This window comes from Pseudorasbora parva, chromosome 19 (assembly GCF_024679245.1).
Source record: "Pseudorasbora parva isolate DD20220531a chromosome 19, ASM2467924v1, whole genome shotgun sequence".
NCBI classification, from domain to species: domain Eukaryota; kingdom Metazoa; phylum Chordata; class Actinopteri; order Cypriniformes; family Gobionidae; genus Pseudorasbora; species Pseudorasbora parva.
This window is the reverse complement of record NC_090190.1, coordinates 17777070-17792138: the sequence shown is the minus strand read 5'-3', so window position 1 is coordinate 17792138 and position 15069 is coordinate 17777070. Positions and strand designations below refer to the sequence as shown.

General features: G+C 39.0%; 2 protein-coding genes and 1 long non-coding RNA gene across 7 annotated transcripts in view; 2 read left to right on the top strand and 1 right to left on the bottom strand.

The window, feature by feature from the left end:
* Positions 1–1818: 1818 nt before the first annotated feature.
* si:ch211-195b13.1 (STKc_SGK domain-containing protein) lies at positions 1819–8809 on the top strand. Its single transcript, XM_067426531.1, has 12 exons — positions 1819–2052; positions 2685–2760; positions 4296–4403; positions 4516–4573; positions 4663–4746; positions 4830–4961; positions 5059–5171; positions 5269–5392; positions 6384–6479; positions 6581–6736; positions 6824–6913; positions 7107–8809. Exons 1-12 carry the CDS (start codon positions 1983–1985, stop codon positions 7272–7274), a joined length of 1275 nt encoding a protein of 424 aa, XP_067282632.1. The 5' UTR covers positions 1819–1982; the 3' UTR covers positions 7275–8809.
* Positions 8810–8943: 134 nt separating this feature from the next.
* On the bottom strand, positions 8944–13978 carry LOC137048393 (uncharacterized). Its single transcript, XR_010899396.1, has 3 exons — positions 13884–13978; positions 9335–9476; positions 8944–9255 (listed from the first exon to the last, which is right to left on the bottom strand). It is a non-coding gene; the product is annotated as an uncharacterized lncRNA (long non-coding RNA).
* eya3 (EYA transcriptional coactivator and phosphatase 3) overlaps positions 13933–15069 on the top strand; it is a 28322-nt gene continuing 27185 nt past the window's right edge. For all 5 annotated transcript variants that reach the window (XM_067426529.1, XM_067426527.1, XM_067426528.1 and 2 more), the window contains exon 1: positions 13933–14077. The gene's annotated coding sequence lies outside the window, so the exon portion shown is untranslated. The remainder of the gene's footprint in view (positions 14078–15069) is intronic.

The following is a 15069-nucleotide window of genomic DNA, read 5'->3' as shown; positions in this document are numbered from 1 at the left end:
ACATGCCTGGAGCGGTCGAATGAGGTATCTACATATACTTATGTGAATTAGCACAATGCTATGATTTAGAATGTTGCTAGTATGTTTTAGCATTTTGTCCTAGGATAGCCATTAAGCTTTCCTAATGATAGACAGCTTCAACTTAAACTTAGACTCTAAGACATAGTGAACAGATGTTTATCACACCCTCAATGAAACTATGGGACTTCTCATTGTTATGAATGAAAATCATAATATGGCACACTGAGTCAGAAGAGTCTGAAGGCCTGAGCTGAGTTTAGTGGTTCTAACTTGAAATATCTAGGAGTACTGATTAAATTTAATAGAAGAAACTTAAATAGCAGATCAGCATGCTTTGTGAAGCCAACAACAATAATATATAATTGAGTCAACTTTGGATTGCCATCAATAGCTTAAAATCATCTGAAATGCAATGGGATATAAGCACGTATCCACTATTTCACTGAACTAAGTGACCTCCCACCGAAGAACTTTTCCATCGTTTTGTTATTTGAAACCTACAGCTCCAGCTTAATTTTCCTCTATGGTCCAGCCTAACTGCGATCTGAAAGATATGTTTGGTTGGATACAAAGCATGTAACTCTTAAGCCAGGTAATGTCATGCCACCCGATCCTGTAAACAGAGCTTGGAAAGGCTCTTCATCTACAGGCAATTTTAAAGCTCTCAAAAAGAACTTACCCCCTCTTTGTGTAAAATAAAAGGATACCAGCGGCATTATGTGTAGACCGGATTTACAGATAGAACAGGTTATACATTCCTGAAGAAGTCCCAAATAGTTCTGTGGAAGTGAAAATGCAAATCTATGCACCAGGGTTATTTTTTGTTACCTAAGCCTAACATATAAATAAGTATTAACTTACTTTACAGTTGCCAAGAAACATTTCTTATTTTCATTTGGTTTACAAAATCTCACAACAAAATGATTTAAACGTAAAAAAAAAAAAAAAAACACAAAAAAAAACAGGGGTTTAAAACTGGGTGCCACAAGAGTAATAAGGGGGTCTGCAGAAAACTGAATGCTCCAAGTAATATATATATATATAAAGGATATATATATATATATATAAATATATATATAGGACAGGCTACGCGCATATACACGGACCCCCCTTGTCATTGTCCCCCTTGATGTCTAACCTGACAAATCCTGTACTATAAGATCGAGGATGGCATTGTTATGCCACACTTATATAACTTACAACAAGGTCAGTGGACCACATTTGGAAAACAGTCTGAAAAATAAATGATGGGGTTTAGAGTAGATATCGGTTTACGTAAGCCTTGATGGCGCAGCTACTCACACCCTTGGCCTGGTCGGACGGCTTGAACAGTGGCTTGTTCAGAGATGAGAATCTGTTTGAACACAGGCTTTAACAGATTAATGATGTGCGTCATTATCAGTAATGCTTGTAATAGGGAGAATATTTAGCACATCTGTTCAGCACAGGAATGTCTTCCATTAACAGAGAGTCCTTAATCTCGTGCATTTCATTTCTCACTTTTTACTGCTTCACCATCATTACGGATAAGGATTATGGGTTAATCTGTTATACTATATGATGAGATGGTGAGCCAGCTGTGCAGAAATTTTCAATTGATAGAAAAAGCCCGAGCGCGTAATCTGGCTTGAATGGTAACGCTTCCGCCTCCATGAATCCCCTCGCATCGCCCCCTAGCGGTGAAACAGAGATTCGTGGGATCCCGTGACGTCACATTAAGCAAGTCTCCTCGGTTACTCAAGTGATGTCAGAGCTTCGCCTCCACAACCACGTGTTCCGTATAAAAATACCAGCCCGGCACTGGCGGGGAAAGACAGTAGCGCTGACCACCCAACAGTCTGGCATCAAAATCATACTGCGCTTCGTCAAACGGTTTACTGCTGGGAGATCAGCGCGTTGCAATAAGAGACTTCTAAAGGAATACATTCATCCTGTGGATTTATACTTAGAAAATAATAGCGATGGCAGTTACTGAGGCTGGATGTGACTTGACATACTGCAAGATGAGGGGGATCGTGTCAGTTCTCACCGGTACGTCTCTCAACAGATTTTGAGTTATTCTGATGTCTATAATAGGCTTTGCTTATTGGTTGCTTTAGGGGAAACGATGTAATATGTAAAAAAAAAAAAAAAAAAAAAAAAAAAAAAAAAAAACAGTTTTTTAATTACTAGAATGTATCATATCAAGAGGTATAATAGTCGTTTTTGTGTTTGTAGCCTACAGTCTATTTTAATTAGGTACATTATTATTACCACGCTAGTAGCTTTTTTAATAAAATAAAAATATGTTGCGTTGATTTTTTTTTATTCGGGTTGAATTGTTTTTACATTGCTTAATCAAAATATGTGGTCGGTGTTTCACGAGAATGAAGGGAATTATGAAGTATCGTTCTGATGTGTACTGTACAGTGAGCAATGCGGTCTGTTGTGTAACACGGACACCGTTCTTGACATACCGTATTCGCACGCATTCTGAATCATTCTGAATGTATAAAAACATGATTTCTTGCATACACCTGACGTACAAATGATTATTTTACCGATAACCTTTATGATTTGTAAGGGTTTCCCTTCACATAGCCTATGGCATTTTAAAATTGCAGGGTGTAAGTGACGTCAGCTGTGGATTTCCTTCTGACGTAAATGGTTATATTTCATTTCAGCTTTTATCAAAGAAAGGAAGATGGGCTTAAACGACTTCATCCAGAGGCTTGTCTCCAACCCTCCCATTTGTCAACAGTAAGTATCCCAATATTTACTTATATGAGCGTGGGAATTTAAAAAAAAAGCATGATGCTGCTTTTACTATTACATGTACATTTTTATACCAGAAAAAATACATAAGCTAATAAACAAATAAGAGCATAGAGGATTTCTGTGTTTCAAAAGCAGCAAGAAATTGGTTCAGGAAATTTCCTGCATTCATTTACCAATTCAACACTAACCTGTAGTGTATTTATATATATAAACCTTCATTGAGGTGACTTTACTAGAGCATGTAATCCCATCATCGGACTTTAGCTGTACATTCTGCTAATTGTGCAGGTTAATCTGTACCGGCAAGATTAAGCCAAGCACCAAAATAGTGCTCCACGAAAAGCAGTTGTCCTGGCCGCCACTTGGTTGCAATACTAAGCACCTTTGAGGAAATCCCTAATGTCCCCTAGACGAGGATGAGGGCCTGATTCAATTAAGTGCGGCCCATTTGGTCTTAGAGTAATTCAGGTCGGACCAGTGGAAAATTTCCCACCGCATCTGTACCCTCCATATGCTCCACAGTATTCATTCATGCTGGGGTTGTCCAAATGGTTCAGCCCTCAATAGACTAAAAGTCATCATTTTGGGCAGGACTGTTTTATGAAGGCAAATGGTTTCAGTGAAATATTAGTTGATCTATATTTATGTCATCTAATATTCTTGCACCAATAGCAGTTATCTTGTTAGTTCAAAAAGTCTGAAATATTGAATTCTCCTACGCACCAGAAACAGCCCCTCATAACCTTCACCAACACTTCCATCTATCTGCGTGCAACAGCATTACAAGAAATACAAGTAATAATTCACTAAAGCTGTGGTTCTCAACCTTTTTGAATCAAAGGCCCCCCACTGCCCAGCCAATGTTCGAAGGGCCTCTATATATTATAGTACTGTGACTATAATATAATACTATAAGTATAACATATTAAGAGAAACTGCTAATATAGGTAACATTTATTTTGTGTTTCCAGAAGTTTTAAGTGAAATAAAAACAGTAATTAAGGGAAAATAAATGTTTTCAGTTTGTTTTTTAATCATTTTAATTTAGTTAAACTGTTTTAATATGATGTTAATAAATTAATAATAATATATTCATTTAAATAATTACACTTACATTTGGCCCCTTAGATTTTAGGATAGATAGGGCGGCAGTGGCTCAGTGGTTCATGTAGATTGTCTACAAACCAGAAGGTTGGTGGTTCAATCCCCGGTTCCACTTGACCAAGTGTCGAGGTGTCCTTGAGCAAGACACCTAACCCCAGCTGCTCCCGACGAGCTGGATGGCGCCTTACATGGCTGACACCGCCGTCGGTGTATGAATGGGTGAATGTGAGGCAAAAATGTAAAGCGCTTTGGATAAAAGCGCTATATAAATGCAGTCCATTTGCAGTCCATTTTAGTATCATTGAATAATTTTATGACTATTTTTTCATTAAATTTGTTATTATTTTTGAACAAAGGGAATAATTTGATAAATAATATAAAATCCATACCATTTTTTAATCTGTTTTCTCTAGCGATGAGGTTGGTTCATTCCTAAAAATTGATGAAAACCAGAATGAGGAGCTGGAAGAGAATCACCTGTGTCTGACCAATCCCAGGAGCTCTTTGGCTGAAGAAACTCAGTACGTAGTTACTCTTCCCTTCTTCCGTTCTCAATCTTTTTTTTGGGGGGTTAATTGGATTTCATTCAATCGGGCCACTTGCATTAATGATGTTATTTAATTTCCTTAACAGGATCAAACCTTCGGATTTTGACTACTTGAAGATCATTGGGAAGGGGAGCTTTGGAAAGGTGGGCACAAACTTTTTTCGCACAGTCAAATAAGCAAATGTTTATGTCATATTCTAAACTGAGAATGCTAACGGCGTCTTATTCCACAGGTTCTGCTTGCGCGGCACAAGGAAAGCGAACAGTACTATGCTGTCAAGGTGCTACAGAAGAAAATCATTCTGAAAAAGAAAGAGGTAAGACCTAATGCAATGTTCTCATAGATGTGAAATCACTTCACCACAACCATAATAACAATGACACTCAAAATGTTTTTCAGCAAAAGCATATCATGGCAGAAAGGAGTGTATTAATGAAAAATATCAAACATCCATTTCTGGTGGGGCTGCACTACTCTTTCCAAACCACAGACAAACTGTACTTCGTGCTAGACTACGTCAATGGAGGCGAGGTTAGTAAACAGTGCATTCATAGCCTGAAAGAGGCCAAACCTCAGCTTAAAAGACATGACTAAATTCATGAACTCTTCATATGCATTTCTCCTGCAGCTGTTCTACCACCTCCAGCGTGAGCGGGTGTTTCTGGAGCCCAGGGCAAGGTTTTATGCTGCTGAAATAGCTAGTGCGCTCGGTTACCTCCACTCACTCCACATTGTTTACAGGTATGTGAAAGCCTACAATGCCTCCTAGTGGAGTACTTGATTCTGTTGATCATAATGGTGACCATGGGGTCTTACCCTTTCCTGTCAATATTCACAGAGACTTAAAGCCAGAGAACATCCTATTGGACTGTCAGGGCCACATTGTGCTGACAGATTTCGGTCTGTGCAAAGAAGGACTGGAACCCAATGGAACAACCACAACTTTCTGTGGAACTCCTGAGGTAAGTCATTCATCAAAGACTATACCTTGTGAAAAAGAAGTGTGCTTAATTTTATTGAATACGCACTTGTATTCACTTGAAATCTTAAAAATTATATTTAAAAAAATACTGTTCTTGAAGATGATAATATAATAATGAAATAAAGAGACACTTAAGTGTAGGCTACTTAAAGAGAGCACACTTTCATGACTGTTTAACATACTTAAAGGTGAACTATGTGGGATTTTGCAGCAAAAACCACCGGGCCAGTGTTATATATTTTGTTCAGTTAAGTTCTTACAATATCCCAAATGGTTCCAACTATTTGTAAATTGTGAGAAAATTGCAATTTTAACCAAGAAACCAGGACGTCCAAGGGTGTTGCCTGTCAATTGCGTCATATCTGCGTTACCCACGGTTTCCGGTTTTATTCTGCAGAAACACTTTATTCTTAGCTGTGTGCAACAAGTGTCACAGCAGCCGCTGAGTGAACATACAGAGTAACATCATTACATCCTTTTCAAAACACTTAAATGTATCTAATATGATAAACAGATTTGCGTTACCTCATACTCATGACTGGAAAAGCGGAAATGGCGCAGGCGACTATGTATCGTCATAATAAAAGTCCCGCTGCTGATTATAATGTTAACTTGTAGTGTTATTCAGTATTACCTTTAAAATGAGTATATTTTAAACATAGTTTTATCACAAACAAGTTTCAATGGAAATGACATTTAAGTATATTTTGGTTTACCGTAAATGATTGCCAGTACATGTAGTACACATTAACCATACGATATATACGTTTCCATTTAATTTCAGTTAACATTCCACATCTGAAAACATTACATTCAGTTCACACTTAAGTGTATTCTTTTAAAGTAAATTGTTTCTGTAATAAGTGCTCTTTTTTTATCCTAAAGTGTATTTTCCCAAAGATAGTTTGTCTATATTTGACTAGAAATTTTATTTAAACAGTGTTTTCATTTCTTTCTTTTTCCCCCCACAGTACTTGGCACCTGAGGTGCTCCAGAAACAAGCCTATGATCGTTCAGTAGACTGGTGGTGCCTGGGATCAGTACTGTTTGAGATGTTGTATGGACTGGTGAGAAGACCTATCAAGTTTTTTGCCTAAAAGAATGACTAGATCAGCTGTATCAAAGGACACATTTGGCAAACAATTAATATTTTGCTCTGTTTTTCTAGCCTCCATTCTATAGTCGCAACACAGCCGAGATGTACAACAATATCCTTCACAAGCCTCTAATCCTAAAGCCTAATGTGTCCAATTCTGGCCGTGACCTGCTGGAGGGTTTGCTACACAAGGACCGTACCAAGAGACTGGGGTCCAAAGATGATTTTGTAAGTGGAACAACACTGGTGCTACTCACATTATGGTTTATTTTCCTGAGAGTTGTGATTCTTATGCAAACATTTGTTTATTTGTAGCTGGAGCTGAAGTTTCACAGCTTCTTTTCTCCCATCAACTGGGATGACCTCATGGCTAAAAAGATCACGCCTCCTTTCATTCCTTCAGTGGTAAGTTAACTTTTTTTAAATTCCTTAAATTATTTTTAACCGTAAAAGGTTTTTTTATAGAATGGATTTTGGAAATATATTTTTATTGTTGTGGAAGCAAAATAGGCCAAAATCTTAAAAAAATAAAAAAAAATAAAAATACAATGGTTTGCCAATATATGTGTGTAATACATTTTTTCTATTGAATCTACAGAGTGGTCCCACTGACCTTCGGCACTTTGACCCAGAGTTCACACACTTACCAGTGTCGACCTCCCTATGCAACACCGATAACCTGCACATGACCAGCAGCGTGCGGGAGGCGGCTGGAGCGTTCCCAGGATTTTCTTATGGTCCTCCGGCTGACCTTGCCTTCCAGTAACAGCCTCCGTGACACCATCCAGAGTGTCCATTCCAGCATCGAGACAGAAGAAGGACCACAGGGTGGGACACTTAGCTCTTCCAATTTATTTGCATGTACGACCTGGCAGCACAAAGGGACACTGATACAACCCGGGCATGCCCAGGAGGAACATGGGACGTTATATTACAAGCTACAGTGACAACTTCCAGAAAAGATGCAATGTGTGCCAATGGTTGCAAAGGAGCTGAGCTTCTAGAGAGAGAGAGCTTAGAAGTGCCTGAGAGTTTAACTGATGGGCGGGGAACAGGCATATCGACTGTAGCTTGCCGGAGATGATGGCACCAGCTACTGGGCGAAATGCCTTCTGTGATCTTTTGCATTTGATCAAAATGTCTTTGGATGATGTTTTATTTAATTGTATTTTCCTGCATCATTGCACAGTGGAGTTTAAGGATCAAGAAATGTACAAAATATATGGATGGTTCAAAAAGGGGAGTGATATACATCAGCCCCTATCAGTACAAGAGGATACACAGGCTGTACGACTCAAATATCAATACATTTTTAATGAGTACATTTGTTATCTTCTTCCTATTGACAAATGTTAATTTAATAACTGCAATATTTATCATACTGCATTATGTTAGTGTGGTTTGGCTTAATTCTTCAGGTCCTACCTTTATATTAGAAGGGAAATTAGTTTAGATTACAAAGCCACAAGGCTTTTAGCTGTGATTATTTGTCTGAATTAGTAGAAGACATCCTGTGTTCCTCCAAAAATGAATATTTTGTCTTACAAGTACTTTCTTTCCTTTTTTTCTCCAATGCCAGCACTTTTACACAATATGCCAGACACTGTGTTTCTTGGGAAGGCAATTTTACTAGTCGTACATCACATTTACTCAGATGGGTGTATGTTTTAAACATCCATTTTTCATCATTATCAGAAGCAATTGCTGTCTACCGAAAACACAGCATGTCGATTAGATTGTATTAAAACCCTTTGCGTCATGTATAGAAGTTAAATATACTAGCCCAAAAGGAACTGTGTCTTTTTTTTTCTTCAAATTGTGCCTGTTCAACTAATTTATGTATGTTGTGATGCATTTCCACGTGTGTCTATCATCCTTGTCTGCATCGTTCTGGGTTGGACAGGGACATGGAATGCTGTGCAATAGAAATGGTGACTTGATAGAGATCTGAACAATTTGTCATGCAAGACATTGTTGGGACGATTGAGTGGCATCGACTTAATGAAGAAGAGGGGTTTGGATGCCCTCATGAAACGCATCCCTATTTTAATTGTAATATATTTGATATCATTGGACCAGAAATGCGCTAGACATTGTTTTTTTTTAGATGACTACAAACATGGCAATATTGAAGTTTATTTTCTTCCATTTTTGGAAGTTATTCATATATTGTTTTATATTTTTCCATGTATATTTATTTACATGTTATTTTACCTCTACTGATCAGAGTATTAATTTCTTAGAATGATGAAATATTGGAGAATGATCTATTTGAATGCAAAATAAATATTTGAAAATTAATCTATACATGTTTTCGTGTACTTACTCCTCACTCAATTATGCAACACTTTAGTGCTTTTTGATCTTAATTGAGCTTTTGGCACTGTAGATAATGGAATTGTCTTTGACCGCTTAAGTCAGTGGGCAGGATAAAGTGCAATAAAGCGACCTTTGGTGATGCCCTCCGGAATAGCGGGCGAAGATGATGATCCACCTAGTAACCTAGTAAGATGATTATACACCTAGTGTGGATACCCTCCACACCCACTCATACTGTGGAATTAGACCTTATAGAAGTGTGAAGCAGAGCCGCGACCAAACTTTCCATCGACTGGCCCTCTCAGCAAGTGGTACAGAGGAAAAAGAAAAGGGCTACATTGGAACGAGGCTTATTTGCCACAGGGGGGAGAGAGCAGCTCCTTGGGTTTTCTGCTCCACTCTTGGAGTTCAACAGTTTTCTTCCTCCCCTGGGGCAAACAAAGAAGTTGTTAATTGTAGATGTCCTATTTCAAACGTTTTATGGGCCAGTTCAGCAGGTTCACTCACCAATATAGGAGGGACAGTGGCACAAGTTCCCATGATAAGACGCTTCGCTTTAGTTGTCAGAGAATAGTGATGTTGGGTTTAGTGAGAGCAGCTCCTTGAGTTTTCTGCTCCACTCTTGGAGTTCAACAGTTTTCTTCCTCCCCTGGGGCAAACAAAGAAGTTGTTAATTGTAGATGTCCCATTTCAAATGTTTTAAGGGCCAGTTCAGCAGGTTTACTCACCAATATAGGAGGGACAGTGGCACAAGTTCCCATGATAAGACGCTTCGCTTTATTTGTCAGAGAATAGTGATGTTGGGTTCTCTGAAGGAATCGTTTTTTTGAGCTGGTTCTCAGCAAGTAATCGGTTCACTGGTTCACTAATCGATCTGAATCGAACTTTAGTTCCGTGTTGATGACGCAGGACGCAAAATCCGAAGTAGCACGTCCGACTGAAAAAGAACCGATTGATTGAGGGCGGTTCAAACATCTGTCAAAGTTTGCCGAGGATTACCGAGGAAAGGGTGATTGAGTTGACGACGCAAGTCTGAGACGTAGACTACTGGAAATATGCTTATTATGACTACTGTTATTAAATAACATTTTATTAAAACATGCAAAAACCATACATTTAACTGTAATTTATTATGCATGCAGATTATTGTTAAGCGAAATATATGGGTTTATAAGACTGGTTTATTCCTTCTATATAGCTACTTTAGACTAGCCTAGAAATCTAGACGCACCCTAGTGGCAGCAAATCTAATTTGCCGCGAGTGTCGTCTAGCAACTCTCAATTCACTTCTGAGCTGAAAACAGCAAACTCTTGTCGGGCCAATCCCATTGTGTATAGAGTCGGTGGGCGGGGCTTAATATAATGACGGCCGAGTTGCGCTTGCGTGCTTCTAGTAAACACAGACGCTGGTGAACGGCGGTCTTTTGAATCAGCTTTGACCGCGACTCTGGAAGACTTGGAGTTAAGCTTTTCTCTGAGAAAATAACAAAGAACGGCACTGAAGTCATTCTTAAGAAGGGAAGATGTGTTCTGAGTTTTGCCGACCGGATACGGCGAATGTTTAATCTATCAACAAGCTCTGCTTCACCTTTGTTGCTCTGGTTGGTTGTAGCGCTATCCTATCGTGTGCAGAGGGAGTTTGAAAGACATCCGTTTATCCCGCCCCTCGGATTGAGCCCTGTCATTGGTGAGTTTCCAGACCAAACATCTTTATGTGGGTCTAGCTTGTCAGGCTAGACAGACATGTAGCCTATCCACTTTTGTTGATCAGTGATGTGCCTGTAATGTGAGCTGTAGCTAGTTTCAATTTTCAGTTGAATCCGGCGTGAAGGATTACATTAATTAACTGAACACAACACAAACACCATTAAGTGAATGAAAGGCAATAATCAGAAAATGCACTCACGCAAATAAATTTGATTGTTTCAATATGCATGAATACAGATTATTACTTTATTTGAATGTTCCCTTAATATAACATGACACAGAGAAATGTATTAAAAAGAAAAAAAGAAATACATAGTGACATCATTGCATGAGACGCCAGGAACCTATGAATCTGCTTTGTGAACCGGGTTATTGAGCTGAACTTTCCGAGAAGAACTGGATCGCAGAAATGAATCGGACTTCGCATCACTATCAGAGAACTATGGCCCTGGCCCAAATGGCACCCTAAAGCCTCACGGTCTTCTTCTGAGTCCGCACTTTCACGACGTAATGCCTTGACTGCCGGGTAAAGTCCTCTGCGTAGCTCGCAAACTTGCGGGCTCAGCTGAAGTGCGCATCGAGGGCGCATAGCAGCCCCAAAGGGGGCGCTCACGAGCACCCTGCCTTCTTTAAGCTTAAATGACGAATGGGACACCCTACGGTCTCGTGGACTTAACGGACACACACTCAATGGCCATTGTAAGTCCACAAGACCAAAAGTGCAAGTGTGCCATTTGGGATAGGGCCTATCACAGCTATGCAAGGCCCTGTCCCAAATGGCACACTTCATGTGTACTTTCAGTCTTGTGGACTTACAATGGTTCAGTCAAGTGGCATGAAAATGCGGACTCAGAGGAAGACCGTGAGGGTTTAGGGTGCCATTTGAGACAGGGCCCAAGTGATATTGAGAAACAGCTTCAATCTGGCCCTGTCCCAAATGGCACACTTCATGTGCACTTTCGGTCTTGTGGACTTACAATGGCCGTTGCGTGCGCGTGTCCGTTAAGTCCATAAGACAGCAGGGTGTCCCATTTGTCATTTTAGGTTTTAGAAGTGTGCTCCTGAGTGCCCCCTTTGTGGCCGTTATGTGCACTCGATGCGCACTTCAGCCGAGTTCGCACTGGTGCGAGCTACGCAGAGGACTTCTTCCCGGCAGTCAAAGCGGCGTTACGCCGTGAAAGTTGGTCTTGTGGACTTACAATGGTTAAGTCAAAGCGGCATTATGTCGTGAAAGTGCGGACTCAGAGGAAGACCGTGAGGGTTTAGGGTGCTATTTGGGACAGGGCCCAAGTGATATTGAGAAACAGTTCACTCTCCCGGGGTTTCGGATTACACACACGGACATTGTTAACCTGCCTATAAAGGACTGCATAGCAGTCAGCACTCATTATTTTGGCTGTGTCCAAAATAGCTCCCTATAGCCTACACTTAAATATGGCACTATTTGAAAGGACGGCCATTTGTAGTTTCTGGAATAATAATAAAAAATGTAAACAAAACAAAACAAAAAAAATTGGGACAGTAGGTGAATCAATTTTCTCTCCCAATCCTACAAATTATCATATAAGTACTGGTAGCCTATAAAAGTTTATAGTAAATATAAACACAGATGTCAGTGATGGATCAAAACAGTGAAAACGGCTACTACAAATGAAGACTGTACCGATTACATTATTCCACCACTAGGTGGCGACAAATAATAGTTATAAAATGTGTTTGCCATTAAATCATTTATTCAAGAGAATGTAGTACTGTAATGTATGATGCTTCTGAAATAAAACCCAGAAATAAGTAATGAATTGTTTTTGTAAATATGATTCATCTTATACATCATGTACAGTCTGTAATAAAGTGTATAATTCAACTTTTCCCTTTGGTCTAGTATTGGAAAAAAAATGCAATATTGAATTGCTATACTTGTAGAATCACCATTTTAAGAAGCACAATATATCGTATCAGCACCCAAGTATCATGATGGGATCAAATCAGGAGAGCCATACCATCCCAGCCCTAGTATATTGGTTAGGAGATTTAGGGAAAAGATGTAGAGAAAACAGTTAACAAATGAGGAAAGTACATAAAAGAGCAACTCAATGAGCCATGTAAACCAAAGACGGAATTACATTCAATCTGCGGAAAAAACGGAAGACCTTTTCAATTCAATTTTTCAATTGGCAAAATTTAATATCTGAGACTATTTTGAGCTAGATCAATTTAGAGTGTGCATTACAGCCATACGGAATAGGAAAAAAATCAGCACCACCAAAAGAGGTACCCATGGCAATACAGGAGCATTCCAGATAGCGCTGCAGGCTACTGGAAATGTCTAGAGGTCCTCTGGTACCGTGGGAAAACCAATGCATCAAAACATTTTATATGAACTGAAATGACTTAAAACTGAAAGAAAAGTGTGAGTTGCAAGTGAGACAAAATCAGATGTCCTGCAAGCATCTTGGCTTTGTTAGGCTACTTTGTCCCAATTTTGACTTCTGGAATTCTGCCTGTTGAGCCTAGTTTGCAATTGAAAGATGACTTTACTCCACAACACTTGCCAAGTTTGTTATTTGTACACACACACACACACACACACACACACACACACACACACACACACACACACACACACACACACACACACACACACACACAAACACACACACACACACACACACACACACACACACACACACACACACACACACACACACACACACACACACACACACACACACACTTTAAGGTTTTGTGAATTGTAAGGACTTTCCATTGACATAATGAATTTTACACTGTACGAACTATACATGATATCCCCACACTGCTCCTGCCATAACCTACCCATCCCAGGAAACATTAGCATTTTTACGTTTTCAAAAAAAACATAATTTAGTAAATACATCCATTTACATGGGGGCCACTTGCTGGTCCCCATAATGTAATCTCAGTTTTATATTACATTGTGGGGACATTTAGCCCATCACACAAAACTTTCTGCAATTTTACATAAATAATAATAAAAAAAACATTCTGTATAATTTATAAGCTTGTTTCCTTATGGGGGCCTCAATTTAGGTCCCCACAGTAACACAAGTCCCCACGATTCAGTGTGCATTCAGATTGATGATGTCCCGACCGGGATAGATAAATATGAACGAACGAACGCACGCACGCACACACACACACACACACACACACACACATAACAGAGATTTCCAGATCATTTTGTCCTTTCGTTTCTTTTCTTTTTTTACCCTTGATTTTTCTTTGAACAACATTTTAAATATGATGTTATGGGGGTGCGTACAAAGTAAAGTCTAATCCCTGTGGTAGTTTAAAAATTAGTTAGGCTTACCTCAGAGGGCATCACATTTATGCAAGGGTTACCGTTTTGTTGTTCGAAGGAGCGCTTGTCGTTTGCGCATGCGCGTTTGGAATTGTAGCGACTTCCTGCCAAATAGTTGTCCCTAACAACACACGGCGCCCCACCGAGGGAATTTCAGTTCAAGGAAACATAAAGTTTCCTCGAAAGTGGCACTTGGTGAGATGGTAAGAGTTTCTTTCCCATTTGTGTGCCATGCACTGTGAATTTGAGTGCTTAAACGAGCGGTTTAGTGTGAAATGGTAAGGTCAGTGAGCCGCGAGCTAAATAACACACGTTGGCTAACTGCTCAAACTGTGCTAAACGCTACATGAACACAGCGACCATTGGAACACAGTTTATGTTTCTCCTCTTATATTATGTGCGCCAGCATGGATAACTTATGTGTGTTTCCGAACATGATAACGTTTAATGTGTTTGGTATGTTGTTGGACATCTCCGGTGGGCTAGCCACAGTTTTGGAGAGAAACATTGTCTGTGTCTCAAATACTATTGATCTTCCTACCTAGGCAGCACTTTTTGCCGTCATGGGAGCAAAACGTTATTTTTGTAACGAATTTCTATAGAGAAAAAGATGTGAGATCCTCACCTTCACTGAAAAACGAATTGTTTTTTGTCAAATTTTTACATGCAGATTAAGTTGCAACATGTAAACAGTTGGGATATGTTTTTAATATTAACTAAGGTCAGTAATATTTTTTTTGTATTACTTTTGTTCAGCAATGTTATAGGGATCATGTGACACTAGAGTGAAAATGAAAAACAGTGAAAATTTCACTGCTGAAAATCTAGCAATAACTCATCGCAGGAATACATAATTTTTATATAAATGTATGTAACGTTATACGTAGAAGAATATACAAATATAAAATCAATTTTTGGTTTGTGATCAAATAAATGCAGGACGCAAAAGAGACTTCTTTCAAAAACATGTTAAAATGTTACTGATCCCAAAAGGTAGTGTAATTACATTCTTTATATTTTGATTAAAACATGTTACCCTTGTAATGATTGGACTTGTTAAATTCATTGATTATTTGCAGAATGAACTGTAGATGGCAGACTATTTAAATTAAAGGTGCATTATGTAGATTTTTTTTTTTTTTACAGTAAAATATTCAAAAACCACCAGGCCAGTGTTATATATTTTGTTCATTTG